Consider the following 25,240-nt stretch of genomic DNA (forward strand, 5'->3'; position numbering starts at 1 on the left):
GACCAGAACTGAGAACAGTGGGATCTGACCAGGGTTCTCTATAGCTGTAACATTACCTCTCGGCTCCTAAATTCAATTCCACAATTGATGAAGGCCAATACGCCATATGCCTTCATAACCACAGAGTCAACCTGCGTAGCTGCTTTGAGCGTCCTATGGACTTGGACCCCAAGATCCCTCTGATCCTCCACAATGCCAAGAGTCTTACCATTAATACTATATTCTGCCATCATATTTGACCTACCAAAATGAACAACTTCACACTTACCTGGGTTGAACTCCATCTGCCACTTCTCAGCCCAGTTTTGCATCCTATTGATGGCCCGCTTAACCTCTGACAGCCCTCCACACTATCCCACGACACCACAACCTTTGTGTCATCAGCCAACGTACTAACTAACCCATCCCTCCACTTCCTCATCCAGGTCATTTATAAAAATCATGAAGAGTAGGGGCCCCAGAACAGATTCCTGAGGCACACCACTGGTCACTGACCTCCATGCAGAATATGACCTGTCCACAACCACTCTTTGCCTTCTGGGGGCAAGCCAGTTCTGGATCCACAAAGCAATGTCCCCTTGGATCCCATGCCTCCTTGCTTTCTCAAAAAGCCTTGCATAGAATACCTATCAAATGCCTTGCTGAAATCCATATACACTACATCTACTGCTTTTCCTTCATTAATGTGTTTAGTCACATCCTCAAAGAATTCAATCAGGCTCGTAAGGCATGACCTGCCCTTGACAAAGCCATGCTGACTATTCCTAATCATAGTATACCTCTCCAAATGTTCATAAATCCTGCCTCTCAGGATCTTCTCCATCAACTTACCAACCACTGAGATAAGACTCACTGGACTATAATTTCCTGGGCTATCACTACTCCCTTTCTTGAATAAGGGAACAACATTCGCAACCCTCCAATCCTCTGGAACCTCTCCCATCCCCACTGATGATGCAAAGATTATTGCCAGTGGCTCAGCAATCTCCCTCCTCGCCTCCCACAGTAGCCTGGGGTACATTTCATCCGGTCCCGGTGACTTATCCAACTTGATGCTTTCCAAAAGCTCCAACACATCCTCTTTCTTCATATCTACATGCTCAAGCTTTTCAGTCTGCTGCAAGTCATCACTACAATCACCAAGATCCTTTTCCATAGTGAATACTGAATTAAAGTATTCATTAAGTACCTCTGCTATTTCCTCCGGTTCCATACACACTTTCCCACTGTCACACTTGATAGGTCCTATTCTTTCACGTCTTATCTTCTTGCTCTACACATACTTGTAGAATGCCTTGGGGTTTTCCTTAATCCTGCCTGCCAAGGCCTTCTCTCTCATTTTTTTACAACCATTTTCTATCCACCTTGATATTGTTTGCTAGCTTGCTTTCATATTGCATCTTTTCCCTCCTAATGATTCTTTTAGTTGCTCTCTGTAGTTTTTTTTTAAAGCTTCCCAATCCTCTGTCTCCCCACTAATTTTTGCTTTGTTGTATGACATTAGCTTTGACTTCTCTGTCAGCCACAGTTCTACTATTTTATTCCTTTGTTTTTGTAACATGTCTCTCCCACACCTTCCTCATTTTTCCCAGAAACTCACAACATTGATGCTCTGCTGTCATCCTGCCAGCATCTCCTTCCAATTTATTTTGGTCAACTTCTCTCTCTAATTTCCTTTACTCTGCTGAAATGCTGCTATGTCAGACTTTACTTTTTCCCTGTCAAATTTCAAGTTGAACTCAATCAAACTGTGATAACTGTCTCCTAAGGGTTCCTTTACCTTAAGCTTCCTAATCTCCTCAGGTTCATTACATAACACCCAATCAAGTATAGCTCATCCTCTAGTAGGTTCAAGACCAAACTTAAAAGCCATCTCGTTGGCATTGAACAAACTCACTCTCTTGAGATCCATTACCAACCTGATCTTCCCAATTCACCTGCATGTTAAAATCTCCCATGACTATCATAACATTGCCCTTTTGACACGCCGTATTTATTTCCTGTTATAATCTGTAGTCCACATCCAAGGTACTGTTTGGAGGCTTGTATATAATTATCATCATGTCCTTTCACCCTTACAGTTTCTTAACTCAACCCACAAGGATTCAACATCTTCAAATCATATGTCACATCTTTCTAATTTGATGCCTTTCTTTACCAGCAGAGCCACGCCACGCCACCCTCTCTGCCTTCCTTCCTACACTTCCAATACAATGTGTAACCTTGGACAATAAGCGTCCAACTACAAACATTCTTCAGCCACGATACAGTGATGGCCACAACATGATACCTAACAATCTGCAATAGTCAAAAAGATCATCCACCTTTTTTCTCATACTCCATGTATGGAGATGTAACACTTTGAGTACTGAATCTGCTACCCAATTTGATTCTGCACCCCAATGGACTGATACTCACCCTGGTGGCTGCAATTATGTCCTATCATCTGCTTGCCCTTCCTGACAGTCTGACTGCATGCTGTCTTTGCTTTTTGTTAACCATCTATCCTCCCCGAGTCCTTTCATTCCAGTTCCCACCCCCCTGCCAAATTAGTTTAAAACCTGCCCACGAAAATATCGGTCCCCTTCAGGTTCAGGTGCAACCCATTAATTTTGAACAGGTCATACCTCCCCCAGAAGAAATTCCAATGATCCAAAAACCTGAAGCCATGCCCCCTGCACCAGTTTCTCAAGCCACACAATTTTCTGCCAAAACATCCTGTTTCTACCCTCACTGGCACGTGGCACACAGAGCAATCCAGAAATTACTACCCTGGAGGTCCTGCTTCTCAGCTTTCTGCCTCGCTCTCCAAATTCTCTCTTCAGGACCTCTTTGCTTTTCCTTATTATGTACCAACATGTACCAAGACATCTGGCTGCTCTCCCTCCCCCTCCAATGTGTGTATAGTTTTGATCACCCTTTTATGAGAAAGATGTGGTTAAAGAGGGAAGACTGCAGAAAAGTTTTGCAAGGATGTTGCCAAAACTAGAAGGCATGAGTTACATAGAGAGGTTGACCAGGCTTTATTCTTTGGAATATTGAAGAATGAGGGGCGATTCTTTGAATCTTTACTGCCATTTAGATAAATGATCCTTTTTCTGCAGCTTCCCATTTGATCCCATCATACCCCTAGATTCTGATTGTTTTAGTGTCTAAAAATCTGGTATTGTCTGCCCAAGTTTCATTAGGAATTCTCTAAGCATTCTGAGTATCCACCTTTTTAGAGGACATGAGATGTGTGTGTAAACCTATGTTCCACAAGTTGGATACAAAGGCAGGAATTAGACCTGATATTTTCACGTTGTTTGTTCAGAGTAGTCTAATTCTTGGTTCCATGGTCCTTTTTCTGTCTAGCTCAGATAACACAATTTCTTGACATTAAGCAAGTTGATAGTGTGGGTTAAAAAGGCATATGGTGTGCTAGCCCTCATTAGTCAGGGGAATGAGTTCAAGAGTCAGGAAGTAATGCTGCAACTCAATAAAACTTTAGTTCGACCACATTTGGAATATTGTGCTTAGTTCTGGTAGTAATTGAGCTACTGTCTATGATTCAAGAGGCATCCTGTGTTCCTGCAGTGCTGGTGATACCCCTCATAAGGGGTACCCTGTGCTCCTGGAGTGCTGAAGATACCCTCATGAGAGGTATAGATCAGATGAATATCTGCAGGTTTTTTTCTCTCTGGATGGATGAAACTAGAACCAGGGGTCAGGTCATAGGTGTAAGGGTGAACTGTGAAATGTTGAAGAGGAACATGAAAGGGAACTACTTCACTCAGAGGGTGGTATGAGTGCGAAATGAGCTGCCAGCAGAACTGGTGGATGCAGGCTCGATTTCAACATTTGAGGGAAATTTGGATAAGTACTTGGATGAGAGGGGTATGGAGTACTCTGGTCTAGATGCAGGTCAGTTGGACTAGGCAGATGGGTCTTCTGTAGTGCTGTAGTGCTGTAGTGCTGTAGTACTCTGACTCAATCTGGAAATGTGAAAATTGACACACTTTGCAAGGTTGAGCTTGAACAGTTAATGCCAGGAATTTTTTTAGCCATGTGGAGGAACAGAGGGATGTTGGGGTTCACATCCCTAGATCCCTCAAAGTTACCATGTAAGTTGATACTGTGTTTAAAAAGGTATTGCCCTCCATTAGTCAGGGGATTGAGCTCAAGAGCCGTAAGGTAATGTTGCAGCTCTATGATACATTTGTTAGATCACATTGTTTTCAGGTTCAGTCGCCTAATTATAGGAAGGATGCGGAAGGTTTTAAAGAAGGTGCAGGGGAGATCTGCCAGGATGCTGTCAAGATTAGAGAGCCTGTCCTATGAAGAAAGGTCGAGCAAGCTAGGATTTTAGATGATAGAGGTGTATAAGATTATGAGAGGCATAGATAGAATGGACAGGACAGCAAGAGACCTTTTTCCCAGGGCAGAAATGGCTAACACGAGAGGACATAATTTAAAGGTGACTGGAGGAAAGTATGGGGGTGGGGGGCAGGGGTGGCAGAGGTAAGTCCCCCCCCCCCCCCCCACAGAGAGTGCTTGTGCATGGAATGCTCTGTCAGGGATGGTGGAGAGGCTGATACATTAGGGACATTTAAGAGCCTCTTAGATAGGCAATTGAATGAAAGAAAAATTGAGGGGTATGTAGGAGGGAAGGATTAGATTGAGATGAAGCATGTTTCTATACGGTAGTTCGGCACAGAATCATGTGCCAAAGGGCCTGTACTGTGCTGTAATTTTATATGCTCTTCTAATTTTAACATTCTTAATTGTGTTGTCTCCATGGGTGGTTTTTGCAAAGGAAAGGCCTAAAGCTGTCCATACCCAACACCCATTCTGGAATTCTATCTATGCACTGTAAACCCAGCATGTTTAGTTTATAGTACATTTATTTTTGGAAGGAAGAATCTGGAATTGTTTGTGTGCAGTAGGTGTCGGTGCAGTGGTCATGGTAACGGGCCTCTTGTGGTGCTGCCTGCTTTCCACAGCCACAGCAACCAGGGCTTGACTCTCATTTCTAACTTGTGAACTCTTTGCCCATTGATGTTATAACTGTGATTTTCTTTCATCTCCGAACACACAGCTTGAGAATGATTATCAGTTTTCCTCCTGAAGGTAATGCTGTGTTTTCCTTTTACAATTTAATTTCTTTGCTTAAATTTGTGAGTAGTTTGCTAAAGCCATTAAAACCAATGCTCACCATCCTCTGAGTTAGTTGAATCAATGTGCCTGAGCTGTTCTCCCAGTTACTCTGGTTAACTCCTTGGTTTATTAGCAGAATTGTTGGGCTGTTAGCTACGCCCTAACTGAGAACATTGTACACAAGGCCATAAATGTCTCCCACTTGTTTCAGCCGTCCAGGTGTTTCCTGCTTGCTGTTGCTGTTCGTCTGTTACTTTATTTTGCCTGCTTGTTTTACTGCCTTTAACGCAGCTAACAGACTGGTGGACACTTGCAGGTGCACAAATCAGCAAAATATATAGTGAGCTAAACATGGCAGCAGTTCAGTAGCACAATGGTTTGCGTCACACTTCACAGTGTCAACGATCAGGTTTCAATTCCCGCCACTGTCTGTAACCAGTTTGTAGGTTTTCCACATGACCATGTGGATTTCTTCCGCTGTTCCGGTTTCCTCCTACATCCCAAAGATGTCTGAGTTAGGATTAGTGAATGGTGGGTATGCTATGTTAGCACTGAAGAGTGGCAACATTTGCTGGCTGCCTCAAGCATATCCTCAGATTGCAAATGACACATTTCACTGTGTTTCAATGTACATGTGACAAATAAAACTGGTTTAAATCTTCAAAAAATAAGGCAAAACATTTCCACAGGGCAGTATGTTTTAAGCAGAACCTCAATGGGTGATGGTGAGGTTTAACAAGGTTGAAGGCAGTGAACGGTGAAGGAACTAAAGCCGTGTAAGAGAAATGGGGAAGAACCAAACCACGGACAGCTTTGACCATAAGACCTAGGAGTACAATTAGGACATTTGGTCCATCGAACCTAATCCGCCATTCCATCATAATTGATTTATTGTCCCTCTCATCCGCATTCTCCTGCTTTCTCCCTGTCACCTTTGACTTCCTTACTAATCAAGAACCCATCAGCCTCCGCTTCAAGTATACTCAATTGGCAGAATCTCAGATGGAGACAAGAGGGCGTACAGGAGTGAGATTATGCCAACTAGTGGAGAAGTGTCATGCAACAACTTGGCACTCAATGTCAGTAAGACAAAAGAGCTGATTGTGGACTTTAGGAAGGGTAAGACGAAGGAATTCATACCAATCCTCATAGAGGGATCAAAAGTGGAGAGAGTGAGCAGTTTCAAGTTCCTGGGTGTCAAGATCGCTGAGGATCTAACCTGGTCCCAACATATTGATGTAGTTATAAAGAAGGCAAGACAGCGACTATACTTCATTAGAAGTTTGAAGAGATTTGGTATGTTAACAAATACACTCAAAAACTTCTATAGATGTACCGTGGAGAGCCTTCTGACAGGCTGCATCACTGTCTGGTATGGGGGGGGGTTACTGCACAGGACCAGCAGACGCCACAGAAGGTTGTAAATTTAGTCAGCTCCTTTTTGGGCACTAGCCTACAAAGTACCCAGGACATTTTCAAGGAGCAGTGTCTCAGAAAGGCAGCGTCCATTATTAAGGACCTCCAGCACCCAGGGCATGTCCTTTTTTTACTGTTACCATCAGGTAGGAGGTACAGAAGCCTGAAGGCACACACTCAGTGATTCAGGAACAGCTTCTTCCCCTCTGCCATCCGATTCCTAAATGGATATTGAGCCTGTGAATGCTATCTCATTTTTTAAATATATATTATTTCTGGGTTTTTTGCACGATTTTGAAACTATTCATGTAACCTGTAATTGACTTACTTGTTTATTTTTTTTTCTTCTTCTAGATTATGTATTGCATTCAACTGCTGCTGCTAAGTTAACAAATTTCACGACACATGCCGGTGATAATAAATCTGATTCTGATTCTGACTGGCCTTCACGGCTGTCTGTGCCAGTGAATTCCACAGATTCACTACTCTCTGGTTAAAGAAATTCCTCCTCATCTTTGTTCTAAAGGGATGACGTCCTTCTATTTTGAGGCTAGGTCCTCTGGTCCTAGACTCCCCCACTATAGGAAACATCCTCTCCATGTCCATTCTATCTAGGCCTTTCAATATTTGATAGCACCAGATCCCAGTTGCTGATGCTGAACACACAAATGAGAACTTTTAAATGAAGCATTGCTGGACAAGGAGCCAAGATAATTTACAGAGAAAGCTTACAAGGATGTTGCTGGGACTTGAGGATCTAGGTTATAGGGAAAGGTTGAATTGGTTAGGTCTTTATTCCCTGGAGTGTTGTAGAATGAGGGAAGATTTGATAGAGGTAAACAAAATTCTGAGAAGTATAGATAGGGTAAATGCAAGCAGACTTTTTCCACTGAAGTTGATTGAGACTAAAACTAGAGGTCATGGGTTAAAGGTGAAAGGTGAAATGTTTAAGGGGAACATGAAGGAAACTTCTTCATTCAGAGGGTGGTGAGAATGTGGAATGAGCTGCCAGCACAATGGTGAATGTGGGGTCGATTTCAACATTTAAGAGAAAATTGGAAGGTACATGGACAGGAAGGTATGGAGGGTTATGGTCCAGGTCCATGGGACTAGACAAATTAATAGTTCAGCAGGAACTAGATGGGGCGAAGGACATTTTCTGGGCTGTAGTGTTTTCTGACTCTAATAAAACTGAATGCAGAGAAAATTTACAAAGATGTTTCCAAGACTTGAGTTATAGGGAAAGGTTGAATAGGCTAGGACTTTATTCCCTGGAGCAGGGGTTCCCAACCTGGGGTCCACAGACCGCTTGGTCAATGGTAAGGGTCCATGACATTAAAAAAAGTTTGGAAGATTAAGGGGAGATTTGATAGAGGTATACAAATTTATGAGGCAAAGGATAAATGCAAGCCAGCCTTTACCACTGAGAATGGGGAAGCCTAAAACTAGAAGTCATGGGTTAAGGGTGAAAGGTGAAATGTTTAAGGGGAACATAAGGGGGAACCTTTCACTTAGAGGGTGGTGAGAGTGTAGAACAAGCTCCCAGCCAAAGTGGTGGATGTGGATTTAATTTCAAATTTAAAAGAAGTTTGAATATGTACATGGATGAGAAGATACAGATGCAGATTGATGGGATTAGACAAATTAATAATTTGGCATGGACTAGATAGGCCAAAGGGACTACTTACTCTGAAGGAGTGCTTTATGACTCCATGATATTCTTTGCCCTACACAGAAACATTTTTCTACATCTCTCTCTACAAACACTGCATAATTTTCTAGTGTCACTCCTCAGCTTTTCTCAAGAGATTCTGTCTTCACCGTTCCTGACTTACACTGGCTTCAGCTTTGTTAATATTCTCTTTTCCCTTCCTGTGTTTTAATATCATTTTTTATATCATGAGAAGAACACTGGATGCTCAGCTAGTATTTTCAGATTTTGAACACAGAAGGGGTAGTGGATGGGTACAGAAAACCAAACTCTTCCTCCCCAGTTTACAAACACCTGACTTATGGGCAGTCCGTAAATACTTGTGGGTGTTTGGGACACAAGGGGAAAGGTTGGGGACCCATTTGATTCAGATTTATTTAACACATGTACATCCAAACATACAAACGTGTCGTTTGCATTAACAATCAACACAATCTAAGGCTCTTAAACCAGCAGGGGTAACTTCACTTGCCACATCACTGAACTGTTCCTATAACTTATGGACTTCACTTTCAAGGACTCTTCATCTCATATTTATCTTGATATTTACTTCAATTCTCCAGAGAGGGGTAGCATCTCAGGTGAAGGGGCTTGTTGTGCCCAATCTGGGGCAGCTCACTCACCTTTGGACTCCATGGCCCCAAGTAACTCTTTGCATGCAACAGCGGCCACACCCCAGTACACCACTTCGACAGGCAAGCTAAACCAGGTGAGGGTAGCTGGTGGGCCTCATACCCCTGTGAGATAGGGACATGCCTCTCGTAACTCCAGTGGACTAGGCAGATGAGATCCACAGTGAGATCCAATGGCCAGGAAGACAGTTCTGCTACGCTCCATGGAAAGCAAAGGGCATAGAGCCTGCTCCCACTGACCTGCACCAGGAGCATAGCACTCCATACCCCTACCATCCATGTACCCATCCAAACTTCTCTGAAATGTTGAAGTTAACCTCACATGCATCACTTACACTGGCAGCTCATTCCACACTCTCACCACCCTCTGAGTGAAGAAGTTTCCCCTCATGTTCCCCTTAAACTTTTCACTTTTAACCCAAGAGTTCCTTAAAACTCAGGTCCTTTAGACCCAGCAACATCATTGTAAATTTTCTCTGTATTCTTTCAACTTTGCTTACATCTTTCCCTTAGGTAGGTGACCAAAACTTCACACAATACTCCAAATTAGGCCTCAGCAATGTCCAAATCAACTTCAAGGTAACATCCCATCTCCTGTACTCAATACATTAATTTATGAAGGCCAATGTGCCAAAAGCTTTCTTTATGACCCTCTCTACCTGTGATACCACTTTCAACGAACATGTTATTGCACTCTTCAGTGCCCTGCTGTCCACAGTACAAGGCCTACCCTAGTTGGTCCTACTGAAGGGCAACACTTCACACTTATCTGCCATTTTTCATCCCATTTTTCCAGCTGGTCCAGATCCCATTGCAAGCCATAATTGTCTTCCTTGCTGTCTACTACACTTGCAATCATGGTGTCATCTGCAAATTTGCTGATTCATTTAACCACATTATCATCCAAGATCGTTGATATAGACGACAAACAACAATGGAGCCAACACTGATCCCTGTGGCACTCCATTCTTTACAGGCCTCCAGTCAGAGAGGCAACCATTTACTACCACCCACTGGCTTCTTTTACAAAGCCAATGTCTAATCCAATTTACTACTTCTCTCAATCGCAGGACTCTGCAGAGTGGTGCAGACAGTAGTGCACATTTGTAAATGTGAGCTTCCCACTATTCAGAACATTTACAAAGACAGGTGTGTAAAAAGGACCCAAAGGATCATTGGGGACCTGAGTCACCCCAACCACAAACTGTTCCAGCTGCTACCATCCAGGAAACTGTACTACAGCATAAAAACCAGGACCAACAGGCTCCAGGACAGCTTCTTCCACCAGACTGATGAATTCCTGCTGACACAATTGTATTTCTTGGTTATACTGACTGTTCTGTTGTACATACTATTTATTATAAATTACTATAAATTGCACATTTAGATGGAGACGTAATGTAAAGATTTTTACTCCTCATTAATATGAAGGATATAAGTAATAAAGTCAATTCAATTCTTGACCAAACACCCGTGCAGAACTTTGTCAAAAGCCTTGCTAAAGTCCATGTAGACAATATCCACTGCCTTGCTTTGCCTTTGTCAACTTTCCTAGTAACTTCCTTGAAAAAACTCAGTAAGATTGGTTAGACACAACTTACTGTGCCTAAAACCATGCTGACTATCCTTAATTAGTTCATGTCTATCCAAATACTTATATATCCGGTCCTTCAGAATACCTTCCAATAACTTTCCTGCAACTGATGTCAGGCTCACCGGCTATAATTTCCTGGTTTATTTTTAGAACCTTTCATAAACAGTGGAACATTTACTACTCTCCAGTCTTCTGGTACCTCACCTGTCACTAAGGATGATTTAAATATAAATGCGTTGATCTGTGCCCTGAGTTCAGCAGCATGCAAAGTCACAGAAGTAGTCATGGTTATCCACTGTAACAAAGGAAGACCACAGTCATGACAGCAACTTGTTGCTGGAACTAAATTTCCAAGGTTGTAAGTGGAACTTGCCCAGTGCAACAGCTTTTCCCACAAAGGTTTCCTGTCATCATTGGACATGACAGACAACCACCACACAGAGTGCACAAATTGCAAGTATAAGAGAAAACATAACAAGTTACTGTACAGCAGTAAACCGTTGCTCATAAAAATTTAAATTGGATTAATGGCAGGAACTTTATTAATAGCAGGGCTCTGTATTATTTATTTATTATTTGTTTTTTGTATTTACAATTTTCTTCTGTATATTGGCTTCTTGCCAGGCTTTGTGTACAATTTGTCATGATTCTATTGCTTTTTTTCTTTCTTCTACTACAAATGCCTGCAAGAAAATGCCTGGTAGGGTCCTCGTGGGCGTTCAGTTCTGCCAAGGAATTCTGCTGTGGGTAGCTTGGGCCAGTTGTGTCATTGTTCAGCTTGCAGGACAGACAGGCTGTGCTTGGTACTGCCACTGACGGCAGCAACTGAACAAAAAGGGAAAACCCGTGGAATGTTGGAATTTTGAGTGGGATAGCAGAGTGGGACAAAGGGGGAAAAGATCCAAAAATAAAAACTCTTCATGCAAATTTTAGAGTACAGCAGTAACCCCGTCATTGCCCAAACCCATCCACTCCTACAACCCTATTGACTGCCACTTGTTACCAACACTGATACCCCACTAGAAATTAGACCTTAAGACCACAAGATACAGAAGCAGAATTAAACCATTCAGCACATTGAATCTGTTCCAATATTTAATTATGGCTGATTTATTATCCCTCTCAACCCCATTCTCCTTGTTTCACCTTGTAACCTTTGACGCCCTAACTAATCAAGAACTTATCAGCCGTTTTAAATATACCCAATGATTTGGCCTTCACAGCTACATGTGGCAAAATGTTCCACACATTCACCACCCTCTGGCTAAAGAGAATCCTCCTCACCTCTGTTCTAAAGGGACGTCTCTCCATTGAGAGAACATCTTCTCCACATCTACTCTGTCTAGGCCTTTCAATATGTGGTACATTTAAATGAGATCTTCCCTCATTCTTCTAACCTCCAAAGAGTCTATGTCCAGATACACTCCTCATGTCTTTCATTCCTGGGATCATTCTCATGAACCTCCATGTCCGATACTAGCACATCCGTTCTTCGGGATGAGGCCCAAATCTCCAAGTGTGGTCTGATCAATAGCCAATGAAGCCTCAGCATTACATCCTTAACTTGCTTCAAAGTTAAGGTAACCAGCTGATGCAATGATACCAAATGCCATGCATACTTTTGCCTGCGTGGAGTCTACTAACCTGTTGAGCTCCTCCAGTAGTTTGATTTTACAGTACAGATTCCAGCATCTGCAGGGATCAGCAATGACACAACTGATGTAAGGGTTAGGGTTAGTGAGTTATGGGCGCACTATGTTGGTGCTGCAGGCTGCCCACAGTGCATCCTCAGACTGTGTTGGTCATTGACACAAATAATGCATTTCATTGTATGCTTTGATATTAATATGACAAATAAAGCTAATATTAATCTCAGTATCAAACCACGTGCTCAGACATTTGCAAAGCAGACTGTTAATCTATACAAAGAGATTCTTCAAAGTGTCAGGTTTGCATGGTTTGGATGGAAATGTGGGTGCAGACAGCACATGGATTGTGAATAGCAAAGGTTGCCAAGAGATATCGATTGGTTACAGATATGGGTGAAGGAGTTTCTTTTTGATTAGTTTAGAGTTGCAACACACTTCTGGCTCATGAGCCCACTCTGCCCAATTACACCCATGTCACCAATTAACCTATCAGAACCTCTGAAATGTGGGAGAAAACTGGAGCATCTGCAAGAAACCCATGTGGTCATGGAGAGAACGTACACACCTTTTACAGACAGCATCAGGAATTGAAACCAGGTCGCCAGGCGCTGAAATAGCATTACAATCACTGCCACACTGGAGTGGAGTTTAATTCAGACAAGTTGAAGTATTATACTTCTGGAGGTCAAATGTAAAACGGCAAGGTAAGTACAACTATTGATGTACAGAGGGGTCTCAGAATGCAAGTCTATAGGTACCCAAAGGTGACAACACAAGGATCAGGTGGGAACAACATGCCTTCAACTGTCAGGGCATTGTCATATTGCAGCTGTAAAAAACTTGGGCTGCATTTGCAGATTGTATACAGTTCAGTACATTACTGTAGAGGAAGATTGTTGAGGATTTGAAGAGTATAGAAGAGGTTCACCAGAATACTGCCTGGATGAGAGACTGTGATCTATAAGGAGAAGTTGGACAAACCTGGATTGCTTACTCTGGAGCGTCAAGATATATACAAAATTATGAGACGGAGCGAGACTAAGGTGGGATTGTCAAATACCAGAGGGTATAAATTTATGGTGAGTGAGGGTAAGTTTAAAGGAGATATGCAAGGCAAGTTTTTGTTTTATATAGAGTGTGATAGGTGCCTGGAATGTGCCGCTGGAAGAGAAGGTGGCAGTGAAAACAACAGGAACATTTTAAAGATGTTTAGACAGACACATTAATGGGCATGGAATGGAGGGATAGAGACCATGTGCAGGCAGAGGGGATTAACTTAAAATAGTCAGCACAGACATCATGACCTATACTGAACATGACATCTAAAACTCTGATGAACTTGTATAGATGTGTAGTGGAGAATATATATTGACTAGCTACATCACAACCTGGTATGGAAACACCAATGGCCTTGGATGGAAAATCCTACAAAGTCTAGTGGATATGGCCAAGTCCATCACTGGTAAAACCCTCCCCTCCATTGAGCACATCTACATCAAAAGCTGTTGTAGGAAACCAACATTCATCATCAGGGACCCCCACAATCCAAGCCATGCTCTCTTCTCACTGCTGCCATCAGGAAGAAGGTACAGGAGCTTCAGGACTCACACCAGCAGATTCAGGAACAGTTATTACCTTTCAACCATCAGGCACATGAACCAAAGGGGATAACTTCACTTGCCCCATCACTGAACTGTTCCCACAACCTATGGACTCAATTTCAAGGTCTCTTCATCTCATATTCTCAATATTTTTTCTCTTTTATATTTGCACAATTTGCTGTGTTTTGCACACTGGTTGTTTGTCCACCCTGTTGGGCACAGTCTTTCTTGCCAGTCTGTTCTGGTTCTTGGGTTTTCTGAGTATGCCCTCAAGAAAATGAATCTCAGGATTATATACATGGAAACATATGGTCTGTACATTGATAATAAACTTACTTAGAGATACATTATGGAACAGGCCCATTCGGCCCACCAAGCCATGCCACTCAAGCAACCCACCTATCCAAAACTAGCCTAAAACACTCACAATCTTCCACAGATGTACCGTTGAGAGCATTCCGATAAGCTGCATCACTGTCTGGTATCAGGGGGCTACTGCATAGGATTGAAAGAAGCTACAGAAAGTTGTAAAATTAGTCAGCTCCATCTTGGGTACTAGCCTCCATAGTATCCAAGACATCTTCAAGGAGCATGCCTCAGAAAGGCAGTGTCCATCAATAAGGACCCCCCATCACCCAGGATATGCTCTCTTCTCATTATTAGCTTCAGGAAGGAGGTACAGAAGCCCAAAGGCACACTCTCTGCAATTCACGAACAGCTTCTTCTGGTTCCTAAATGGACATTGAACACTACTTCACTTTTTTTTTAAAATAAGTATTATTTCTGTTTTTCCACTATTTTTAATTCAATTATTTTATATATATATATATATATATATATAGTTACAGAAATTGATTTACTTTTTTCCTATATTATCATATATTACATTGTATTTCTGCCGCTAAGCTAAAAATTTCACAACATATGCTGGTGATATTAAACTTGATTCTGATCACAGGACATTAAATGCTTCCAATGGTGTGCATCTCAAATAGACTGACACCCAAGTCCAGCTCCAGGGCTTCATGTGTAGCTTAGCTACTAAGCCTGGGACAGAAGGGACAAAGGCATGTTACTGGCATCTTAAAACCAGTTGCTTGGGGCAGATGGGGCTCACCAGCCATAGATGGCAGCTTACCTGGGAGAAGGAAAACTTATTTCAAACCTCCACTGCTTGGAGATACATTCACCCATGGGGAAGGTTTCAGGAGTAAACCCCAAGGAAGGATATGGAGCTGGAGTCCCTAAGGCAGTCCTACCCTGTTCAAAATAGACTGGCAACTCTTGCTGGTAACCAAATGGTACTGTCTCTGCTGCTTATTTGCATTGATCAGCTGCGTAGAGAGCGGGAGCCCGCTGCACGGGCAATAGCTTGCTCTCCATTTGGATTGCCTGGTTTGCTTATTGACTTTAACAGCCTGGATGCAACATCTATGGTCAACAGACCAATGGAAGGCTTTAGAATTACAGGACAATTGCAATGACCAATTAACCTACTAACCAGTATGTCTTTGGACTGTGGGAGGAAACCAGAGCATTCAGAGGAAACCCATGCACTCAAGGGAAGGACGTACAAATTTCTTACAGACAGCATCGGAACTGAATTCTGACGACCCAAGCTGTAGTAGCATCATGCTAACTGCTACATTACCGTGACACACTCTTTGCCCTCATCAGGGCTTCTTGCTGTAAGAGTTTTAAATACTGCAGAGAGGGGGATAGAGACAGAGGAAGAGGGGGAAATATATGTTGGGAGTGGGGGGAATGTTATGTTGGGGGAGGGGTGAAGGTAAAAATTAGAAGAAAAATAACAGAAGACTAAACCCACAATACCGCAACTATTTTTCTTTTTAATATACATTTCCCTCTTTATTGATGCTGACCAGCAGTACAGCGTTAACAGAGCTTCAAGTACTGCATAATAACAGAGAGGAGTGTTGTGCAGGGGTAGGGCAAGAGGGGAAAATGACCGGAAACTAAATCAACAAATTCACTTTGAACTGTTCTACATTCTATGTCCAGTTAAGACAACCACTCCTACAATAAGTTGAGCCACCAGTGCACAACACTCATCCAGGGATGCAGTAGTTAACACCAGTCCCCTTGAACACAGATACTTCCCCTGCTTTAGGCATGGTCCCCTTTCACGCACAGTGAGACCAACATATACCTCTGAAACTGACAACTGACAGGGGTTAGGGTTAGTAAGTTATGGGCATGCTATTTTGGTGCTGAAGGCTACCCAAAGCACATCCTCGGGCTGTGCTGGTCATTGACACAAATGACACATTTCACTGTATGATGTTAATGTGACAAATAAAGCTAATATTAATCTCAGTACTGGAACCAAACCATGAGCCCACATAGCTCAGAAATTTGCAAAGCAGACTTTTAATCTATATAAAGAGACTCTTCAAAGTGTCAGGTGGTGCTCACTAGTGCCATGGACAGAGGGTCCAAGACCCTGTCCAGCAACTAAAGCATAAAAAGCTGATATACCTTGCACATTACCATTAGGAATGCTACAGCACCTTCTTTGAGACAAGAAATTGAACCAAACTCCTTTGTCAAGTCAATACAAGATATTCCATCTCTTCCCATGTCAATATTTAGAACACAAAACACAACATAGTAGCGTAGCAGTTAGCATAACATTATTATAGTTTGGGGTGGTGTTTGGAGTTCATTTCCGCCACTGCCTTTAAGTTTGTACATTCCCTCCCATGTGCATGTGGGCTTTCTCCAGCTGCTTCAGTTTCCTCTCACAGTCGTCCAGTTAGGAGATTAACTAGTCATTGTAAATTGTACTATGATTAGACTAGGGTTAAATAAGTGGGTCGCTGGCAGTGAAGCTCAGTGGGCCGGAAGGGCCTGTTCCATGTTGTATATCTAAATAAATAAATAAAAATTCGTTTGCATATTACTCCACTGACAATAGGACCTTATACATATTTTGGCTGTGATATTATATTACAACTGTGCTCAGCACTTCAATAGAAGTCACTATCTTTTACCTATTCAGACACTGGCAACCCTACTGTTCAAAATTTACCTGCACTTCCAGAATTAATTCATCCAACCAGATCTCCAGACAACAGCTTTTCTTCATTAAAACCCAAGTTTGAAATGCAAGTCTTAGCTGTTGGCATTTTCTTTGCAAGTTCTCTGTCAGCAAGACACAATAAAAGGAAACACTCCCTCAGTCGTCCTTACCTCAATATCTTGAAGACTGAAGTCGTTCTGATGCTTGAAGTTCGGTGTGCCTGCACTCAGTTCCATTAGCATTTTCGCAATCTCTGGCTTGATCGCAGCTGTCAGCCTGCTTGCTGCCTCCATGACATGTACCTGCACGTCTTTCAGTTGCATAGCAGCTTTGGAATAATGCGAACTCCGAAAAACGCTACTGAAGAGGTCAGTGAGGAGGGTGCTGGCTCGACAGAACACATTCAGTGCATCCAAGTATTTGGAGATGCCCTGCTGGATGTCAGCGACCTGGGTGGTGGGGGACACAGGGTTGGGGCAGTTGGCAGAGGTGGCAGGTGTCAGCGATGGCGCTGCCGCAGGGGATGTGAGCGGTGCACTCAGAGTCCTGCCCAGCTCAGGCATCGGGTACTGGTGCTGCTGCATCTTCTGCTTGGACCCGCCAAGCAGAAAACGACGCTTGTAGTCCATCTTATTTTCCTGTGCACTGCAACAATACATAAGTGACAGTGGAGCTTCTGCAGCCTCGCCCTTCACTGCACAGAAGTCTGGTCAAGGTAGCTCTTTCCTTACTGTCAAACTTCCCAAACAACTTTGAACACAGAAGGTCCTGCCAACGAATAGAGTCTCAAGGGCATGATTTCAGCTCCAGAGTGCAAACAAAGGCAAACATTTCTACACATGCACAAAATCCCAGAAAGTCAGTTCAGGAGAACAAAAGGGTTTTTGTCCACTGCACTGGCCTCGTGTGCTTGGTGCAGCCCCGCTGCAGCCAGTTGTGTGAGGAACGGCAAATAAAGAAGGAATCCTTCAGAACCTGCCCAGGTGTGCTGTATCTGACCCGCACGTTCATCAGCTGCTGCTGCTACTCAGAGTTAGCCAGCAACACATGGAAAGAAGAGTCTAATAGTACTTCACAGTGTCCCAATAATTATGATAAAGCCAACCAGAGTGTCCAATCCGAAGAATCAGTGCCATTTCATTCCAAAAGAAATGGGCTGGTAGGTAAAGGAGACTTAAACCCAGATGAAATGGGGATTTCCTAACCAGTTACTGCTACTGGGCTGTCCACTGCTATGAACGGAGTTGTGTGCAGTTGATGAGCGTTCTTGCTTGCTTCAATACACGGAAGCCGAAATAGTTCTACAAAGCAGTACTTTAAAAAAAAAATTCAAACTACAAAATGGACTAAGACACTGATCAACAGCGGAAGTTAAATTTAAAATATCAGCTATTCAGTGCTTGGATGATCACTCAACGCTGTCCACATTGCTTCTGTCCCGGATACGGTTCAAGCCCTTCAAAAGAATTTTTGACAGATCCAGTCGGTCAAATGTTGCTCACTTGGATGTGGACTTGCAGCCTCAACTCTGAAACAAACTACCGGGAGCCCTGTCTGCAACCTCTGCGGATCTGACAGCCTCCTCCTCTCCTTCAGATGTGTTAGCTTTTTATTCTTGTTGAGGTAGTGTGAGCTCGGCAGCGGAAACAAGTGGTGTGTCCAGATTGATTATGTACTCTGCGGCCAGCTGAAGCAGGAAAGCACTAACGTATTGCTAAGGCCTCTAGGTCATTTCCTGAAATAAAGAGAGAGAAATCAATCCAAACAATGCACGTGCTGCAAGAGAATTAGACTCTACCCCAAGCAGTCCTTTAGATAAGAACCTGGCATTTGCACAGGAGAGGCAGGAGGTGGCTGGAAATTATTTTCAAAGCATTTGAGAGGAGGAGGGAGAGAGAGTGGAAGGTGGGAGAAGGCTCATTGAACATACAGTCCATGAATTGTAGCTCTGACAATATAGAATCAAATATACTATGCTGGTTGCATGTGGGAAGACGGAAGATGGCTGGAGGGTGTGGGAAGGTTGAGGGTAGACAGAAGGCCTTGGCTGTTTGGGAGGCCAGAAGGAGACATGTGTGCAGGAAGGTGGAGGGTCGGGCTTGCGTATGAGGGAGTGGGGGAGACTGGAGGGAGGCAGAGGGTGTGTACAGGTGGCATGGGGAATAGTGGAGGGAGTGAGGAGGACAGCATGAAGGAAGGGGCTGGGAGAGGAGTGGGTTGGAAGAATTGCTTCGATTCTCACTCTGAAGTGGATTGGTCATTTTGTTGACATTCTGACGTAGTACAATTGATCTCAGAATAGCTGCAGATCAAGAAGAAAATCACGGTCTCCTGTCCCTCCACCTAGAAATGTACCAAAGGGCAATCCAGATCATCCCACTCCCACATTCTTCCTCTAGCTCCTCCAAATCGCACTTTTCATGAACTTATCCAGCAACATCGTGAATGTAGAGTCCACCTTCCCCACATTTCCTGGCAACACATTTCAGACCTTCAGTATTCCATGTGTGGAAAAACCTGCCCTCATGACACCTTTCATCCTCTAGTAAACGCCTCCTGACCCTTCACCCCTCTACCGGGAAGAGCGGTTTCTCTGTTTCTGCCATCCAGACCTTTTATGATTTAAAATTCCTCTATTAGATCGTCTCGTGACCTCTTCACAGAGAACAATCCCAGCTTCTCCAGTCCAGCCACAGAATTAAACTCTCTAGCATATACTGCCCGTCATTCCTTCTACCAAAGTGCAATGCTTCACATTTCCTAGTGTTAAATTTCATCTGCCATCTACTTGCCCATTCCATCATTACGTCACATCACTCACCATCATCACACCTCCAATTTTGTATCACCAGCAAATTTGGAAGTTGTGTCCTGTATTCTCAAGTCAATAACATGAAAAACATCTCTCCTTTACCAACTGCTGGGGAACTCCTCTAAATTTTTCCCAAATTTTCATTACTGCTGCTTCTCATTAGAACATACAACAGTACAGGGTCTTCAGCCCACAATGTTCTTCCGACCTTTTAACCTACTCCAAAATCATTCTAACCCATTTCTCCTACATAGCCCTCCATTTATTTTATCATCCATGAGTTTATCCAAGAGTTTCTTAAATATGCCTTCTCTGTCTGCCTCCATGGTATTCTATCCATGCTATTTCGGACCCATTTATTCTAAGACCTTAAATCCTGATGAACCCATCATGTGACTAATCATCAAATGCACTTTGCATGTCACAATGACATTTCCCTCGCCCACTGCCTGTTACTTCATCAAAAACTATACTGCTACAGATGAATTCTAACTAGTTGCATTACTGTCTGGTATGGAGGAACCACAGCATAGGATCAGAAAAAGCTGCAAAAAGCTAGAGAGCTGCAAAGCCACAAACTCAGCTAGCTCCATCACGGGCACTGGGCTCCCCAACACTGAGAACATCTTCAAAAGGCAATGCTATAAAGAGGCAGCATCTATCATTAAGGACCCCCATCACCCAGGTCATGACCTCTTCTCATTGCTATCATCAAGGTGGTGGCACAGGAGCCTGAAGACACGTTTCAAGGACAGTTTCTCCCTGTCCACCCTCAGATTTTCTGATGGACCGTGAACTCTACCTCATAATTCAATTTCTTTCTTTTGCACTACTAATTTTTTAATTTATATACTGATTGTAATTTGTAGTTTTTTATTATGTATTGCAATGTACTGCTGCCACAAAATAACAAGTTTCACAACATATGATATTAAACCTGATTCTGATTATGAGAGCACTGAGAGTTTTGTTTACCCTGGAGTTGTGGTTGAGGTACTCACAAAATTAGGAGCAATGAGGGGCAAGAGAGTAAAAATCTTTTTCCCATGTCCCTAGACCAACTGCATAAGAAGAGTTGAGCATGGGGCTAGCAACCCCATCCCGCAAAACCCCAGAGCTACAAAAATACCAACAGAAGCTCCAAAGACCTCAGCCCTGGGGGAGGAAAGATCTTTACCTCAAAGACATACGAGATTATTGTGGTGAAAGTAGAAGCCACAGGGCCGATCATCCTTCATTCAACCCAAGCCAGAGGACTCTGGCAAGCTGCTGTCAGCAACCTGTGCCCCAGAAGTGGTGATGGGCTTGAGCAGAACAAGTCGGGGTGTCAAAAGCATGATACCATAGGTTTAAGGTGAGGAATAGAAAGTTTAGAGAGGATCTGAAAGGGGTATTTTTTCACACAACCTGGAACACACTGAGGAGGTGGTGGAGGCAGAGACTCTCATAATATTGAAGCACGTAGACCACACTTGAATCATCAAGACATAGAAGGTGACAGACAAAATATGGGTAAATATGTTTAGTATAGAAGGATACAGGTACAACAGTCACCATGAATGTAATGGGGCGAAGGGCTTGTTTCTACCCTGCATGACTCTATGACACTTCTCAGTAGCTAATGCATTCCTTAGCAAATGGGACATCAATCAGAACACCAGACTCTGGATTTTTAGTGTACCAAACCCAACAGCACATAAAACAACTACGAAGGAATTCATAAACACGAGTATGTCTGCAGATGCTGGAAATCCAAAGCAACACACAGAATGCTGGAGGAACACAGGAGGTCATGCAGCATCTATGGAAATGAATAAATAGTTGATGTTTTGGGCCAATACCCTTCTTCAGGACTCACTCCTGAATTTGCAAAGATGCTGACTGAACCAAGTTCCTCCAGCATTTTGGGTGTGAACAAATTCCATTCCACTCTCTCCCCTCTGTCAATACCATTCATGACCCAGACTTTGAAAACTTCACCCTCAGCCTCAGTACCAGGCCAGTGTAGACAACAGATTTTTTTTTAAATAGCCTGATTGAAAGGTGTTGACTTTCAGAGCAACCGTAGTGTCCTTGCAAATGAAAAGATAATGTGCAGGTATAATCTAGCAATTCTAAAAGCAAGCTGTATACTGGCCATTACTGCAAGATGATCTGTGCACAACAATAAAAATATTTTGCTCCAAGTTGATAGGACTCTGACAAGACAATGTCTGGAGAAACTGTGTGCCAGTCTAGTTTCTGTACACGAGGATATACAGTTGATTCCAGTTAATGGGACACAGCAGGATCAGTTCATTTTGGCCCAATTAAGTGGCTATCCCAATTCGCTGAAGTTTCATGGAAATAGTTAAAAAATGTATATTAAAAAAAACTGCCATTTAGCTAAGAAACAAATTATGTATTTAAATGAAACACAAAACAAATTAGAAGACTGCACTACAGTACTATAAAACGGTATTAATTCCTAATAGTTATCAATAGAGGAAATCAGTGTTGCTGCCACGTTCTTTTGATTGACTATAAATGAACAAAATCACACAGCCATCTAGTGTAGATAATGACTGTCTTCATACAATAAAATTGGATGATTGCATCCTCAAAAATATCATTTTCATTGTAACATTCAAAATGATTGTTGATACCTTCAAATTCTTCGCAGTTCCTAACTTGCTAAAGTAGTGAAATGGTTTCATTTCCAAGCCTGATGCTCATAACTGCAGTTAGCAAAACTTTTCTGCACTCTTACTGCTTATTTCTTGCCAACTATCACTGCTTTTTGAACACATTCGTTCGGACAGAGATGCAGCTCTCTCCAGTAAGGCTCGCGGTGGTGGTGTGTGTGTTTACATCAACACGGAATAGTGTAAGAACTCTGTGCTGGTTTCCAGACACTGCTCATTGCTAGTGGAATTTGTGGCAGTTCGATGCAGACCATTTTATTTGCCACGGGAATTCACCTCTGTCCTTATATTCGGTGTGTACATTCCCCCCAGCGCTAATGCAAAGGAGGTGCTCTGTGAACTGTACAGGGCTATTAGCAAACTGCAGAACGCACACCCTGATGGTCTGTTTATTGCCGCCAGTGATTTTAACACACGAACCTTAAGTCAGTGCTCTCCAAATTCCATCAGTATGTGGACTTTGCAACGAGGGGGGAGAACGTGTTGGACCTGGTTTACACAAACATCCCCGACGTGTACCGGGCAGAGCCCCGCCCCCACCTCAGATACCGCTTGTCAGGCGCTCCAGACCAGTTCAGAAGCAGGTGAAAACCTGGCCAGCAAGAGCCATCTCTGCTCTTCAAGACTGTTTTGAGAACACTGACTGGCACATGTTCAGGGAGGCTGCAACCGATGGTGACTCTACCAACTTAGAGGAGTACCATCAGTGACCAGCTACATCAGCAAGTGCATTGATGATGTTACTCTGTCCAAGACCATCACTATACGTGCTAACCAGAAGCCATGGATGACCACGGAGGTGCGTGTGCTGCTGAGGACCCGCGACTCCGCCTTCAGAGCAGGCGACAAGGCAGCTCTAACAACAGCAAGGACCAAGCTGTCCCGGGCCATCAGAGAGGCAAAGCGTGCACATGCCCAGCTAATCCACAGTTACTTCCAGGACAGCGGCGACATGCGGCACATGTGGAAGGGCGTCCAGGTCATCACCAATTACAAGACAACATCACTTGACTGTGCAGGTGATGCCTCCCTCCCAGATGCGCTGAATAACTTCTACACCTGGATTGAGGCGGAAAATGACATGGCGGCGAGGAAGTCCACCCTTCCTCCAAATGACCAGGTGCTGTGTCTCTCCGTGGCCGACGTGAGAAGAACACTGTGCAGGGTCAACCCATGGAAGGCTGCTGGACCAGACAACATCCCTGGAAGAGTGCTCAGAGGATGTTTTTCAGACCTGCTAGCTGATGTTCTCACTGACATCTTCAACATCTCCCTGAGCAGCGCCACCATTCCAACGTGCTTCAAGGCCGCCACCATCGTCCCCGTGCCGAAGAAGTCTTCAGTGTCCTGCCTAAATGACTACCATCCCGTTGCACTTACATCCATCATCATGAAGTGTTTCGAGAGGCTCGTCATGAGGCATATCAAGACCCTGCTGCCCCTCTCACTGGACCCCCTGCAGTTTGTGTACCATCCCAACCGCTCAACAGATGACGCCATTGCCACCACCCTCCACCTAGCCCTAACCCACCTGGACAAAAAAGACACATACATTTGGACGCTGTTCATAGACTTCAGTTCAGCATTCAAGATAGATAGATAGATAGATACTTTATTCATCCCCATGGGGAAATTCAACTTTTTTTTCCAATGTCCCATACACTTGTTGTAGCAAAATTAATTACATACAATACTTAACTCAGTAAAAAATCATCCCTCAGAAACTGATTGGAAAGCTGAGCCTACTGGGCCGGAACACCTCCCTCTGCAACTGGATCCTAGACTTCCTGACTGGGAGACCTCAGTCAGTCCGGATCGGGAGCAGCATCTCCAACACCATCACACTGAGCACGGGGGCTCCCCAGGGTTGCGTGTTCACTCTGCTGACCCACGACTGTGCTGCAACACACAGCTCGAACCATATAATCAAGTTCGCCAATGACATGACCATGGTGGTTCTCATCAGCAACAACGATGAGTCAGCTTACAGAGAGGAGGTGCAGCGGCTAATGGACTGGTGCAGAGCCAACAACTTGTCTCTTAATGTGAACAAAACAAAAGAGATGGTTGTTGACTTCAGGAGGGCACGAAGCGACCACTCCCTGCTGAACATCGATGGCTCCTCGGTAGAGATCGTAAACAACATCAAATTTCTTGGTGTTCACCTGGTCCCTCAACACCAGCTCCATAGCAAAGGAAGCCCAGCAGCGTCTCTACTTTGTGCAAAGGCTGAGGAAAGTCCATCTCCCACCCCCATCCTCATCACATTCTACAGGGGTTGTATTGAGAGCATCCTGAGCAGCTGTATCACTGCCTGGTTCGGAAATTGCACCATCTCGGATCGCAAGACCTTGCAGTGGATAGTGAGGTCAGCTGAGAAGATCATCGGGGTCTCTCTTCCCGCCAACATGGACATTTACACTAAACGTTGAATCCACAAAGGAAACAGCATTATGAAGGACCCCAATGCACCCCTCATACAATCTCTTCTCCCTCCTGCCGTCTGGGAAAAGGCTCCGAAGCATTCCAGCCCTCACGACCAGACTATGTAACAGTTTCTTCCCCCAAGCTATCAGACTCCTCAATACCTGAAGCCTGGACTGACACCTTGCCCTACTGTCCAGTTTATTATTTATTGTAATGCCTGCACTGTTTTTGTGCACTTTATGTAGTCCAGTGTAGGTCTGTAGTCTAGTGTAGCTTTCTCGGTGTTGTTTTTTTTATTACGTAGTTCAGTCTAGTTTTTTGTACTGTGTCATGTAACACCATGGTCCTGAAAAACGTTGTCTCATTTTTACTATGCACTGTACCAGCAGTTATGGTTGAAATGACAATAAAAGTGACTTGACTTGACTACTGTTGAGAACAAGTTGCAAGCCTATCCAGCTATGCCATAAATATATTTAATGTGGTAGCCTCTACTGCTTCCCTGGGCAAAGAATTCAACAAATTTACTACTCTC

At 43.6% G+C, this 25,240-nt stretch overlaps 1 protein-coding gene across 2 annotated transcripts in view; it reads right to left on the reverse strand.

Moving 5' to 3' along the window:
- garre1 (granule associated Rac and RHOG effector 1) overlaps positions 1-25,240 on the reverse strand; it is a 212,231-nt gene that overhangs the window by 87,549 nt on the left and 99,442 nt on the right. For both annotated transcript variants that reach the window (XM_073070469.1, XM_073070470.1), the window contains exon 2: positions 16,953-18,517. In XM_073070469.1, coding sequence (XP_072926570.1) covers positions 16,953-17,441 — 489 coding nt within the window. In that variant the 5' untranslated portion in view covers positions 17,442-18,517. The remainder of the gene's footprint in view (positions 1-16,952; positions 18,518-25,240) is intronic.

The sequence above is a fragment of the Hemitrygon akajei genome, chromosome 17, assembly GCF_048418815.1.
Source record: "Hemitrygon akajei chromosome 17, sHemAka1.3, whole genome shotgun sequence".
Lineage (NCBI taxonomy): Eukaryota > Metazoa > Chordata > Chondrichthyes > Myliobatiformes > Dasyatidae > Hemitrygon > Hemitrygon akajei.